This window comes from Eriocheir sinensis, chromosome 56 (genome assembly GCF_024679095.1).
Source record: "Eriocheir sinensis breed Jianghai 21 chromosome 56, ASM2467909v1, whole genome shotgun sequence".
Lineage (NCBI taxonomy): Eukaryota > Metazoa > Arthropoda > Malacostraca > Decapoda > Varunidae > Eriocheir > Eriocheir sinensis.
This window is the reverse complement of record NC_066564.1, coordinates 6,254,734-6,269,733: the sequence shown is the minus strand read 5'-3', so window position 1 is coordinate 6,269,733 and position 15,000 is coordinate 6,254,734. Positions and strand designations below refer to the sequence as shown.

Sequence of the window (15,000 nt, the reverse complement as noted above, 5' to 3'; positions counted from 1 at the left end):
GGCCGCGTAACGCAATCACGGGGAATAACCAATCGTGTTACGCTTTACAACGAAACAAATAATTATATGAACCGAACTGTATCGAGTTACTTTTGATATTACCCGGACTGACTGTTTTACTGCTACTGCTACTACTACTACTACTTCTACTGCTACTACTACTACTACTGCAGCTTCTACTACAACTACTACTACTACTACTACTACTACTACTACTATTACTGCTACTACTACAGCTTCTACTTCAACTACTACTACTACTACTACTACTACTACTACTACTGCTACTACTACTACAACTACTACTACTACTACTACTACTACTACGTAATAATGATAATAATGATACAACGAATATTACTGTCTCTCCTCTTCCTTCTCCTACTCCTACTTCTACAACCACTACCCTTCAACAACCTACCTCCACCACAACCACCACTACCACCACCAGCACCAACACCACCACTACCACCACCACCATCAGCACCTTTCCCAGAGCCCACCTTGAGGGAGTAGAGGTGCTCCGTGTAGTCACCTGTTGAGAGCGTCACGGTGGCCTGCAAGGAGATATTGGCAGCCTCCAGCGCCGGCATCAGCTCGTTCAGGGCCTGGAACACACGGGGAGGGAATCTGAGTAACATGGGATTTATTATTATTTTTTTTTCTGATTGATATTACTTTGTTTTTCAAGGTATTTTTTTCAAGGTATTTTTTCAAGTTATTATTTTTTTTAACGTATTTAGTTTTTCAGAGAATTTTTTCAGGTAATTTAGGTTTTCAAGGTATTTTTTCACGGTATTTAGTTTTCAAGGTATTTAGATTTTCAAGGTATTTAGTAATGGTCAAAGAGGGGACCAATCGGGTTCTAATGCGTGTTTCTTTAGGTTCACCGTACAGAAGAAAGGTCACACTACCACCAGGGTCATAAAACTACTAATGGAAATGCCCAAAACTCCTACGAAAGCCTTGTCGAAATGTCTAGTAATACGGCCCTATATGTGTTTCCTAAGGCGTGTTGATTTTCGCCTAAAGAAAGAGCTGAAGACGTGAGACGGGGAAAAGGAAGAGGAAAAAAGGCTGTTACGGTGTTTAGGTTTTAATTGGATGTCAACACTACACCCTACAAAACACACACACACACACACACACACACACACACACACACACACACACACTGAAAAAGTATATTAAACATCGAAACGCAAAGCAAATCATGTTTTTTTTTTTGGATTTACTTTTTCATGGAAGCGTGACACAAGTTACGTGTGTGTGTGTGTGTGTGTGTGTGTGTGTGTGTGTGTTACCTTCAATAAGTCTCATTATCTTCCCCTCCTAGGCACTTAGATTACGAGAGTGAGAGAGAGAGAGAGAGAGAGAGAGAGAGTCAATGATGCATTCAGAATAAGCCTCGTTATCTGCGGTACTACTAACGATGCTACGGGATACTCTCTCTCTCTCTCAAACACATTATCTCTCTATTAGATTTTCAACAGGTAAAGAGAGAAAGGGAAGAAAAAAATCGGGCAGGATGATAAGAATAAGAAAGGAAGGAAAATCGTTAGGAAAAAAAGAAGAAAAAATAAAATCGGCGATGAAAGATAAAGCTAAATTTTCAGGTCTATTATTTTTTGTTATTAATTTGAAGGCTCATTTGGAAGACCTTTACTTTTTCATTGGCTTTGATGAATGTCGAAGCCTATAGATAATGAGGTCCCTCTGAGTTTGTCATCTTACCTTTCCTCCAACCCCAGCCAGCTCTGTGTGTGTGTGTGTGTGTGTGTGTGTGTGTGTGTGTGTGTGTGTGTGTGTGTGTGAGGTAGATAGATAGATAGATAGATACATACATACATACATACATATACACTTACTTATATAGATTCATAGATAGGTAGATACATAGAGATAGAGAGAGAGAGAGAGAGAGAGAGAGAGAGAGAGAGAGAGAGAGAGAGAGAGAGAGAGAGAGAGAGAGAGAGAGAGAGAGAGAGAGAGAGAGAGAGAGAGAGAGAGAGAGAGAGAGAGAGAGAGAGAGAGAGAAACTGAGCGAGTGAGAAAGGATAAATTACAGGTCCTTAGCTTGATTTTTCTATTCATTGCATGGTCACAACGTCTCTCTCTCTCTCTCTCTCTCTCTCTCTCTCTCTCTCTCTCTCTCTCTCTCTCACCCACCCACCCACACACACACACACACACACACACACACACACACACACATGGGCCTGTAATCACCGTTCACACCACGTATCTTTTCGCCGCTCTCTTCCTGTTTGTGTTTTGGTTGTGTGTGGACGAGTTTAATGAAAGCAAGGTCTCACGTCAACCCTTCTGTGGGGGAGGGTAAAGGCTTATGTAAATAGTACTTGGTGGTAGTAGTAGTAGTAGTAGTAGTAGTAGTAGTGGTAGTAGTTTATGTTAGTGTGAAGCAACGAATATGGTGAACTACAAGTAAAAAGAGAAAGTATAATTGTGGAAACATGTAGAAGAAAAGGAAACTCAGTAAAAGCTAATGAAATACAAGATAAAAAGAGAGAGGGATGAATGAAACACGATAATGAGAGAGAGAGAGAGAGAGAGAGAGAGAGAGAGAGAGAGAGAGAGAGAGAGAGAGAGAGAGAGAGAGAGAGAGAGAGAGAGAGAGAGAGAGAGAGAGAGAGAGAGAGAGAGAGAGAGAGAGAGAGAGAGAGAGAGAGAGAGAGAGAGAGAGAGAGAGAGAGAGAGAGAGAGAGAGAGAGAGAGAGAGAGAGAGAAAATGAGTCACTCTTTCGTTCCTGAGTAGCAAAAAAAACAAAAAAAAAACGGCTACTTGCACCTCACTCTTCCTCCTCCTCCTCCTTCTCCTCCTCCTCTTCCTCCTCCTCCTAAGCTCTCCCTCCATTATTTCCTCACAATAGATGTAAAACGACCATGAACTTTTATTCCCCTCACCACCGCCAGGTATCGTCACCATCACCATTATCATCATCATCACCATCATCTTTACTATCACCAATACTGTTCATAGTGTTCCCCCTCTCTTTTCTTAACTCCACGGTGGCATCTCTTCACCTTCAGTTTACATTTTTCTCCACAACTTCCCTCCTTCCTACCTTCACTTCCTTCCTCCCTAACATTCCCCACCTTCTTCCCTAATATCCTAACCTTCTTGTTCTCTTCTCTCAACTCTACGGTAGCCTCTCTCCACATTTAACTTATTTTCTTCTCCTGCCCTACCCTCCTTCCTACCTTCACTTCCCTTATCCCTAACCTTTCCTGCCTTCTTCCCTATTATCCTAACCTTCCATTTCTCTTCTCTCAACTCTACGGTAACCTCTCTCCACATTTAACTTATTTTCTTCTCCTGCCCTACCCTCCTTCCTACCTTCACTTCCCTCCTCCCTAACCTTTCCTGCCTTCTTCCCTATTATCCTAACCTTTTCTTTCTCTTCTCTCAACTCTACGGTAACCTCTCTCCACATTTAACCTACGTTTTTTTCTTCTTCCCTATTATCCTAACCTTTTCTTTCGCTTCTCTCAACTCTACGGTAACCTCTCTCCACATTTAACTTACGTTTTTTCTTCTTCACTTTCCTCATTCCCACCTTCCTCTTCTTCCTCCAGAACACTCCCTATCTTCGTCCTCATTACCATAACTTTACCATTCTCTTCTCTCATCTCTGTGGCATCATCTCTCAACGTTCACCTAACACTCTACTTCTCCACTCCCCTCCTTCTCACCTTCACATTCTTTCTCCATAATCTTCCCGTTCTTTTCCCATCTCTTTTTTTTTTTAGATTTCTGAAAACATCTAACTACACAAAAAAACTCTTCATTCTTCTCTCTTTTTCTAATTTCTATGGTAGCATCTCTTTATATCTTTATCTCACATTCTTCTCTTCTAATCCCCTCCTTCCCGCCCTCACTTCCTGCATCCCTACGTTCCCTTATTAATCTTTACTTTACTCACAAACCATCATCAAGGGAGACACATATAAGCTTTAGTCGAACATATACGAGCGCTGGAAGAAGGGATATGAGGATGGTGTTTGAGGTGGTGGTGAGTAATATTGTTCCTTGTGATTGGCGTCGGTCGTGAAAGAATGGACAGGTGCCAGGTACACGGAGAGGCCGGTGACAGGTAAACATTGGAGTAACGGATGGGTAGGTAGGTCTAAGTAGATAGGTGATTAGAACATTTGTGTAATTAATAATGATAATGATGAAAATAATAATGATACCACTACTACGACTACTACTACTACAACTACTACTACTACTACTACTACTACTACTACTACTGCTTCTCCTCCTCCTCCTCCTCCTCCTCCTTCTCCTCCTCCTACTACTACAACAACTACAATTACTTCTACTTCCACTACTACTATTACTACTACTACTACTGCTACCATTGTTATTACTACTATTATTATTACCATTATTATTATTATCATCATCATCAGTATTTTTAAGCAGCTTCAGAAAAATGACGTCACCCCTACCGCGAGGGAAGAAAATAAAAATAAAAATAAAAATAAAAAGTGAAATACAGATAAGGGAAGGGAGGATGGGAAAAAATACAGGTGGGAGGGAAGGAGGGAGGGAGGGAGGAAGGAAGAGAGGGAGGGAGGGAAGGAAGGGAGAGAAAAGGGAATGGTTCGACGGAAGGAAAAAAATGAACGAAGGAGGGAATGAATATACGTGTGTGCGTGTTCGTGTGTGTGTGTGTGTGTGTGTGTGTGTGTGTGTGTGTGTGTGTGCCCCGAATAGCTATATGTATGTGACTGTGTAGGTAAGCGGGTAAGTAAGGTAAATAAGTAAGGTAAGTATGTAAATAGGGTGAGTAAGGTAAGCAAGTAAGGTAAGAAAGTAAGGTAAGTAAGTAAGGTAAGTAAGGCAAGGTAAGTAAGTAAGTAAGGTAAGCAAGTAAGGTAAGTAAGGCAAGGTAAGTAAGTAAGGTAAGTAAGTAAGGTAAATAAATAAGGTAAGTAAGTAAGTAAGGTAAGTAATTAAGTAGGGTAAGTAAGTAAGGTAAGTAAGGCAAGGTAAGTAAGTAAGGTAAATAAGTAAGGTAAGTAAGTAAGGTAAGTAAGTAGGGTAAGTAGGTAAGGTAAGTAAATAAGGTAAGTACGTAAGGTAAGTAAGTAAGGTAAGTAAGTAAGTAAGGTAAGTAAGGTAAGTAAATAAGGTAAGTAAGTAAGTAAGGTAAGTAAAGCAAGGTAAGTTAATTAAGGTAAGGAAGTAAGGTAAGTAAGTAAGGTAAATAAGTAAGGTAAGTAAGGTAAGTAAGTAAGGTAAGTAAGTAAGTAGGGTAAATAAGTAAGGTAAGTAAGGTAAGTAAGTAAGGTAAGTAAGTAAGGTAAGTACGTAAGGTAAGTAAATAAGGTAAGTAAGTAAGTAAGGTAAGTACAGTAAATACGAGTAACATTGAAAAGAAGACAAGAAGAAAAACATTGAAAAAGAGAACAAAGAGAAAAAGAAGACAAGAAGAAAAACATTGAAAAAGAAAACAAAAAGAAAAAGAAGACAAGAAGAAAAACATTGAAAAAGAAGACAAGAAGAAAAACATTGAAAAAAAACAAGAAGAAAAATAAGACAAGAAGAAAAAACATTGAAAAAGAAGACAAGAAGAAAAACATTGAAAAAGAAGACAAGAAGAAAAAGAAAACAAGAAGAAAAACATTAAAAAAGAAGACAAGAAGAAAAATAAGACAAGAAGAAAAATAAGACAAGAAGAAAAACATTGAAAAATAAGACAAGAAGAAAAATAAGACAAGAAGAAAAACATTGAAAAAGAAGACAAGAAGAAAAATAAGACAAGAAGAAAAACATTGAAAAATAAGACAAGAAGAAAAATAAGACAAGAAGAAAAACATTGAAAAATAAGACAAGAAGAAAAATAAGACAAGAAGAAAAACATTGAAAAAGAAGACAAGAAGAAAAACATTGAAAAAGAAGACAAGAAGAAAAACATTGAAAAAGAAGACAAGAAGAAAAACATTGAAAAAGAAAACAAGAAGAAAAAGAAGACTAGAAGAAAAAACATTGAAAAAAAAGACAGGAAGAAAAACAAGACAAGAAGAAAAACATTGCAAAAGAAGACAAGAAGAAAAAGAAGACAAGAAGAACAAGAAGACAAGAAGAGAAGACGAAGAGAAGAACGAATGTATGTTGCACGGAGGTATTTTCGTCGATGAGAAGAGGGAGGTAAAAAATGGAGGCATCGGGAGAAGGAAACTATGAATGGCAGGACGGGTGGAGGAGAGAAAATGAGGGAGGGAGAAAAGAAAACAATGAGGAGGCGGAGAGAGAACGTCTGCGTGATTAGATACCTAGGAACGAGGAGGAGGAGGAGGAGGAGGAGGAGAAGGTGGTGGTGGTGGTGGTGGAGGGGGAGGAGGAGGAGGAGGAGGAGCGGGTGGAGGAGGAGGAGGAGGAGGTGAGAGAGGAGGGAAGTAGGAAGATAAGAGGTAAGAAAGATAAGGATAAAGAAGATAGACAGGAAGAAGGTAAAAGCTGGAAGGCATGCAGGCAGGAAGGAAGGAAAGAAGAAGAAAGGAAGGAAGGAAGAACAGGTCAGAAAAGAAGAAAAAAAAGGAGATAGAAGGAGAGGAAAAGATATAGTTAAGATAAGGAAGGAAAGGTAGAGAGGAATAAGGAAAGTGTTGAAAGGCAAAAAGGAAGGAAGAAAGGAAGGAAAAGTTAATAAGGGAGGTGAGGTAAGGGGTAGAAGGAAGGGAAACAGGAGAACAGACCAGGCAGAAAGGAAAGTAGGAAAGAAGGAAGGAAAAACAAACCAGGGAAGGAGAAAGGAGGAAAGGGAAGGCAGGAAGGAAGAAAAAAAAAGGAGTTGGTGAAGCGAACGCTGGAAGGAAGGGAGGACAATAACAGGTGAGGTGAGTAGGAAGGGAAGGCAGGTAGGTAGGAGGGTAGGAAAGGCAGGTGAGAAAGGAAGGAAGAAGGAACAGACCAGTTAAGAAGGAGAGGTGGTAGGTCAGGCAGAAAGGAAGTAAGGGAGGGCAAGGGCAGGCCAGAGTGGAAGGAAAGGAAGGGCAGGCAGGCAGGTAAGGGGCGGTGATCCCATTGTGGCGGGGGTCGTTATCCCCATTAGAGGGTGACCCGCGGCCCGAGGAAGGGTGAACATCGCCATTTTCTGCTTGTTACGCCCATTTGTCAGAGTGAGCCGGGCGTCGAGGTCACCCAGACCTTCACCCGCCACGCCCCTCTGTCCGTCTCTATGGGTGACTGGATGATTGGATGAACGGGTGGGTGGGTGGTGGGTGGGTGATTGGGTGACTGGTTGCTCGGATGGCGAACTGATTGGATAGCTGGATGGGTTGGTAAGTGATTGGGTGGTGTAATTGAGTGGGTTAATGGCTGATTGGGTGGCTGGCTGCACAAATGGCGGTCTGATTAAGTGGTTGACTGGATGACTAACTGCACGAATGACTGGATGACTGGGCAGCTTATTGGGTGGGTGACTGAGTGGGCGATTGGCTGGATGAGTGAGTTCGTGAGTGATTGGGTCGCGTGAAACGATCAGTAAGTTGGTGGGTGGGTAAGCGTAGAAGAGGATGGAGAGGTGATCGAGTGAATTAATGTATGAGTTAATGGACAGGTAGGGTGGATGGGTGGATGGATGAGTCTTCTCCACCTTAACGCTATCTACTGTTTGTCTGTGTAACGCTCTGTTTGTGTGTCTGTCTATCTGTCTGTCTGTCTGTGGGTCTGTCCGTGTGTCTGACCGTCTCTCAGTGTGTCTGGCGAATAAATGAAACTCTCACTCATTCCTTTGATGGCTAACTATGTAATTTTAAGACATTTTATAAAGCGTAACGTTCATCCTTTTCTTCCCCTTAATTTTCGGCGCTTCTCTTCCTCCTCCTCCTCCTCCTCCTCCTCCTCCTCCTCCTTCTCCTCCTCCTCCTCCTCCTCCTCCTCCTCCCTTTATGGAAAGGAGAAGGAGAGAGAGAGAGAGAGAGAGAGAGAGAGAGAGAGAGAGAGAGAGAGAGAGAGAGAGAGAGAGAGAGAGAGAGAGAGAGAGAGAGAGAGAGAGAGAGAGAGAGAGAGAGAGAGAGAGAGAGAGAGAGAGAGAGAGAGAGAGAGAGAGAGAGAGAGAGAGAGAGAGAGAGAGAGAGAGAGAGAGAGAGAGAGAGAGAGAGAGAGAGAGAGAGAGAGAGAGAGAGAGAGAGAGAGAGAGAGAGAGAGAGAGAGAAATATAAGACAAGTAAGACCAATTCGTTTTCTATTATATTCTTCAAACTGTCGCAGAAAAACAAACGAAAACCACAATAATTATACTTTCTTACGTAACTGGAAAGAACAGCAAAACGTATTATTACACTGCCACAAGACCCTTACAGAATGAATCATACGAAGTCACTCAAATGCTTTTCAGTCATTTCGGATCATTAATATAGTAGTGTCTTTTCTATAGCAAAGGAGGCAACTTAAGGGCAACAAACAAAACAAAACAAAACAAAAAAGCCCGTCAGACACTACTCCAACGAAAGAAAAAAGAACGAGAGACCAGAAGTGAAGTTGATTTTGCGTTGAGAGGTGTCTTGGATACTCTCCTCTTGAAAGAGTTTAAATCGTAGGCAGGAGGAAATACAGACGAAGGAAGGCTGTTCCAGAGTTTGCCAGTGAAGGGGATGGAAGAATGGAGATGCTGGTTAATTCTTGCATAAGGGGTTTGGACAGTATAGGAATGAGGTAGAGTAAAAAGTCGTGTGCAGCGGGGCCGCGGGAGGAGGGGAGGCATGCAGTTAGCAAGTTCGGAAGAGAAGTCAGCGTGAAAATATCGATAGAAGATAGAAAGAGAAGCAACACTGCGGCGGAATTTAAGAGGTAGAAAACTGCAAGTAAGAGGAGGGGAGTTGATGAGACGAAGAGGCTCTGACTCCACTCTATTTAGCAGACTTATGTGTGTGGAGCCTCCACACATATTTGATGAGTACTCCATACGAGGGTGGACAAGGCCCTTATAATATATGAACAGCATCTGTGCGGGGGAAAAGAACTGGCGGAAACGATATATAACACCTAACATCGAGGAAGCTGATTTAGCGAGGGAGGAGATATGAAGTTTAAAGTCAAGATTTTGAGTTAGGGATAGACCGAGAATGTTAAGTGTAGAAGGGGACAGCTGCGTGTTGTCGAAGAATAGGGGATAGGTGTTTGAGAGATTATGGCGAGTTCATAGGTGAAGGAATTGAGTTTTTGAGGCATTGAAGGACACCAAGTTCTTTTGCCCCAACCAGAAATAATAGCAAGATCTGTGGTTAAGCGTTCTGTAGCGTCCCGCCTAGAATCTTGTATTTCCTGTAAGATCTCTCTCTCTCTCTCTCTCTCTCTCTCTCTCTCTCTCTCTCTCTCTCACACACACACACACACACTTTTTTCCTCCTCCTCCTCCTCCTTCTCTTCCTTCCTTCCTCACTTTACTCTTCCTTCTCCTTCCCTTCCCTTCCTTCTTCCGCAGTCTCCATTCTCTGTCTATCCCTCACTTTCCTCCTCCTCCCTCCCTTCCCTCCGCACACTCCCCTATTCACTCCTTCAGGCTCCTTCAGCTTCCTTTCACCTGCCTCACACGTGACTCTCAGGTGTGCAGACTCAGCCACACCTTTACAGACACACACACACCTGCTAATGAGACACCTGGCAGACACTCACCTGGGCTCTCTGTAAGGAACTATATATTTGTTGAGGTCATTCCATTACAGTTTAATTAAAGATAACGGAAATGTAGGTCTTCTTTTGTCTTCGTGGGAGGATTATACGGAAGATTTTCTTGTTGTTTTCATTGTGTGTGTTGGGGTTGGGGGGATAGGGTGTTGTGTGTGGGGAAGAGGAGAGGTTGTATGTGGGGGTAAGGGCTTGTATGTGTGTTTGTGTGACGGGGAGGGGTTTGTTTATGTATGTTTATGTATTATGTGTGTGTGTGTGTGTGTGTGTGTGTGTGTGTGTGTGTGTGTGTGTGTGTGTGTGTGTGTCGCGGTAACCTGAACAATATCCCGGAGCTTAATGAGAATCCGCCCGACTACTCTCCGGTAATTTGATAAGAGAAACACACACACACACACACACACACACACACACACACACACACACACACACACACACACACATATATATATATATATATATATATATATATATATATATATATATATATATATATATATATATATATATATATATATATATATATATATATATATATATATATATATATATATATATATATATATATATATATATATATATATATATATATATATATATATATATATATATATATATATATATATATATATATATATATATATATATATATATATATATATATATATATATATATATATATATATATATATATATATATATATATATATATATATATATATATATATATATATATATATCTCTCTCTCTCACGTTATTCAGTTTTCCCTTTCCAGCCCAACAGTATCACTATTCTCTGTTTTCCAGCCCAAACTATTACTTCCTCTTTATCCTAGGACAACGTAACTGCCTCTATTTTCAGCCCATAACCGCTACTTCCCTTTCCCAGCCAATACAGGTACACAGCCCAACACAGAACCTTCCAGTGATATAGTAAGAGGAAAGGCAGGAACATCGCCGCCAAACTCTCGCCAGTGAAGGCTTTTTCGTGGATCTCTGTTACAGGATTATCATGCAGAAGGTTTGCATAGTGGAGCTTATGATAATGAATGGCAGTATTATATGTGTGCGTGGGTGGGGGTGGGGGGGTCGTAGTGTGTGTGTGTGTGTGTGTGTGTGTGTGTGTGTGTGTGTGTGTGTGTGTGTGTGTGTGTGTACTGTAGCGTGGTGGTGTTGCTGTCGTTCATAATTAGTTATTGCTGCCATTATTGTTTTGCCGTTGTTGTTGTTGTTGTTGTTGTTGTTGACAAGGGTGAGTATGAGGGTGACAAGGATGAGCATGAGGGTGACAAGGGTGACAAGGCTGGAGGGGTGACAAGATGAGTGGAGGGTTGAGGGTGACATGTGTATGAGGGAGATGAAGGTGAATATGAGGGTGATTGTGAGGGTGACAAGAGTGAGTATGAGGGTTGCAAGGGTGAGCATGAATATGAGGGAGATGAAGGTGAATATGAGAGTGATTGTGAGGGTGACAAAAGGTGCGTGAGGGAGCGTGCGGGTGACTGACCAGCGTGTAGAGGTCGTGGTTCTCGGAGATGGTGGTGACGGTGCTCCAGGAGTGGTGTGTGAGGAAGGCGAGGCGCGCGGCGTTGTGGGAGGAGTCTGGAGCCACTGTCCGGATGAAGCGAGGGAACGACGAGCGATCACTGAGGGCGGGGGACACAGAACCGAAGGACACCTGTGGGAGGGGAAGATAGAGAGGGGGTGAGGGAGTGTGAGATGATGGAGGGTGAGATAAGGAGATGGTGAGGTGTTGGAGGAAGATATAAAAAAGTAGTAAGGGAGAGATAAGGAGGTGGTGAGGTGTTGGAGGAAGATATGAAAAGGTAGTAAAGGGTTAAGGAATGGGAGGGAGAGATAAGGAGGTGGAGAGGGACTGAGGTGTTGGAGGGAGAGATAAAGAGATGGTGAGGTGTTGGAGGGAGAGATAAAGAGATGGTGAGGTGTTGGAGGGAGAGATAAAGAGATGGTGAGGTGTTGGAGGGAGAGATAAAGAGATGGTGAGGTGTTGGAGGGAGAGATAAAGAGATGGTGAGGTGTTGGAGGGAGAGATAGAGATGGTGAGGTGTTGGAGAGAGAGATAAAGAGATGGTGAGGTGTTGGAGAGAGAGATAAAGAGATGGTGAGGTGTTGGAGGGAGAGATAGAGATGGTGAGGTGTTGGAGAGAGAGATAAAGAGATGGTGAGGTGTTGGAGGGAGAGATAAAGAGAAGGTAGGGATAGGAATGCAGTAGGAATGAAAGCAAACGATGGAGAAAAAAGACAGAGAGGAGTAAAAGAGATTGAAGTGTTTAAAGATGGATAACAAGACCTCACTTTCTTTCCTTACATAAACATACTCTCATTCCATTCCTTTCCTTCTCCATTAATTCTCTGTTTCTCACTTTACTACTACTACTACTACTACTACTACCACTACTACTACTACTACTTCTAAAGAGGAAAATGATAAAAGAGAACATAAATTAAAGCAGACCAAGGAAAAAAGGCGCAGAAAGATAATGAATGAAATATGGCACAGCAGAAGAGAAATACGAGGAAAATGGATAATGAGGATTTAGTGGTCCGTGATGAAGGGGAAAGTTTCGTTTAGTCGGCGCAACATCTGTGGTCATATGCCGGAGACAGAAGGGGAAGGAATTATAGGAGAAGGGAACAGACTCCAGGAGACGGGACACAACCCCCGATTAATACCTGGTACCCATTCACTGCTGGGTGGACAGGGGCGTAGGGTATCGGAAAAACGGCCCAAATTTTTCCACTCCCCCCGGGAATCGAACCCGGGCTCTGTCGGTTGTGAGCCGAGTGTGCTAAACACTGCACCACGAAGCCCCCGTAATGAAGGGGAAAGACAGAAAACGGGAAGGAAGGAGGAATGGCACAGGGGAGAGAAGGAATGAGGAAAGGAGAGAGGGAGAGACTGAGGTACTGAAGAAGGAAGGGAAGGAGGGACAGGAGATAGGGATGATAGAGGAGAAGGAGAGAGGGAAGGAAGTAGGAGGAAGGGAAGAAGGGAGGGAAGGAGGGAAGGAAGGAGGGAGAGACTGAGGTACTGAAGAAGGAAGGGAAGGAGGAACAGAAGGAGATAGGGAAGATAGGGGAGAAAGAGAAAGGGAAGGAAGTGGGAAGGAGGGATGATGGGAGGAAGGAAGAAGGAGAAAGGGAAGGAAGTGGGAAGGAGGGATGATGGGAGGGAAGGAGGGAAGGAAGGATGGAGAGAACAAGGTCATGAAGAAGGAAAGGAACGAGGGACAGAAGGAGATAGGGAAGATAGGGGAGAAGGAGGGAGGAAAGGAAAGGGGAGGGAGGGAAGAAGGATGGAAGGTAGGGAAGAAGGGAGGGAAGGAGGGAAGGAAGGAGGGACTGAAGATGATGGGGAAGATAGGGGAAAAGGAGGGAGGGAAGGAGGTGGGAGGGAGGGAAGAAGGAAGGAAGGGAAGGGGGTAGGAGGGGGAAAGAAGAGGAGGAAGGACAGGAATGAGGAAGGAAAGGCAGAAGGGAAGGAGGGAAAAGCAAGAGAAGGGAGTTTAGGGTTAATGAGTGGAGAGTGTTATTTAGGATGGGGTGGAATAAACAGAGGGAGAGATGGAGGAAAGGAGGGAACGACGGAGGAAACAAGGGAGGGAGGGAAGGACGGAGAAAAGGAGGAAGGAGCCGAAAGGAAAGAGATAAGAAAACGGAGGACTATCCAGGCAAGAAAGAAGAGAGGAGAAAGAAGAGAAACAAGGAGAGAGAGAGAGAGAGAGAGAGAGAGAGAGAGAGAGAGAGAGAGAGAATAAAAAATGTAGGAAGAGAGAGTAAAACAAATAAAGAAAGCATATAACAAAAGCAACATTCCTGCCCTATCCTCTCTCTCTCTCTCTCTCTCTCCACACACACACACACACACACACACACACACATACACCCGAGGCACCGTGCACCAGCCAGCCGAAGGGATGTGGGGATGGAGGGGAAGGACCGACCCTGAGGCAGAGATAGGAGGAAGGGGGGAAGGGGAGAGGGCAAGGGAAGGGAAGGGGGAAGGGTAGGGGGAGGGGAGGAGGGGGCGACAACGAAACTTTCCTCCCCAGAGTTTTCTATTGGCCTGAACGAAGGTAAAAAGGTTGAAGGAGCAGAGACCACCACCACTACCACCACCACTACCACCACCACTACCACCACCACCACCACCACCCTTACCACCTCTCCCTTTTTCTTTGTTTTTGGTCTGTTCAAGCGATGTGTTCCTTTTGCGCCCAGGCAGTATTTGTAAGGCCTCTCCTGATTGGCTGCATCTCTCTCAAAAGGTTGTCTATAAATCACACATGCTCACGTCCTACATCCTTCCATATCACTAGTCTTCGTTCGCATTGTCCTGTTTTGGGAGCCGCGGAGTAATGTAAACGTGGCCGGCTGTCCCCGTAGAGTTTCACGCGTCACTACCCAGGCAACGCTCCTCCCGTAACACACTGATTGCTTCTAGGCTGTGAAATATTGGTGGCAGTCTGGTGGAAATCTTGATGATAAACCTTCTGCTGATGAGCTTGCTGTTGCTTAATGTGGAAGAAAGTTTCAAGAGATTATGATCGGTATTACAAGACACTTTTGCTTCTCACATCATCTGTTTCTAAAGGTCAAAGAGGGGGTCAATCGGGTTCTAATGAGTGTTCCATATAACATAATTTAGACTTTCAGAAAGCCTTTGATAAGTTCCCCACGTTAGGCTTATTTCAAAATTGCGTTTCCACGGAATTGGTAACCATCTTTGCGCGTGGAGTCAAGATTGGCTCACAGATAGACAACAGCGTGTTCTCTATGGTGAAGCATCCCATTGGCAACCCGTAACCAGTGGCGTGCTCCAAGGTTCGGTCCTGGGGCCAACACTATTCATAGTTTACGTGAACGATCTAGAGACTGATATCCTGTCAAAAGAATCCAAATTAGCCGACGACACCAAATTAGGAGGTACGGTAACGAACAGTAAAAAATGCGAGAATATTCAATCATATTTAATAAGACTTGCCGATTGGAGCGACAAGTGGCAAATGTGTTTCAACGTAGATAAATGTAAAATTATGCACATAGGTGACTATAACCCTAATTTTAAATATCAGCTTCAAGGACATGTGCTCAGCGAGGTAAAACAAGAAAAAGATCTTGGAGTTATTATCAAAAACACTCTCAAATTGAGCGATCAATGTATAACGGCGAGTAAAAAAGCCAATATGATGCTAGGATTAATCTCAAGAAACTTTGATTATAAATCACCCGAACTAAGGAAGAAGTTATATTCAGCATTTGTAAGACGACATCTAGAATACGCCGTCCAGTTCTGGTCCCTGAATTATATCAAAGAT

General features: G+C 43.0%; 1 protein-coding gene across 1 annotated transcript in view; it reads right to left on the bottom strand.

Annotated features, from left to right (window-relative positions):
* LOC126984118 (gamma-aminobutyric acid type B receptor subunit 2-like) overlaps positions 1 to 15,000 on the bottom strand; it is a 195,668-nt gene that overhangs the window by 68,491 nt on the left and 112,177 nt on the right. The window contains exons 2-3 of the mRNA XM_050837503.1: positions 11,169 to 11,339; positions 504 to 608 (exon numbers count right to left, since the gene is read on the bottom strand). Of these exons, the coding sequence (XP_050693460.1) occupies positions 504 to 608; positions 11,169 to 11,339 (276 nt within the window). The remainder of the gene's footprint in view (positions 1 to 503; positions 609 to 11,168; positions 11,340 to 15,000) is intronic.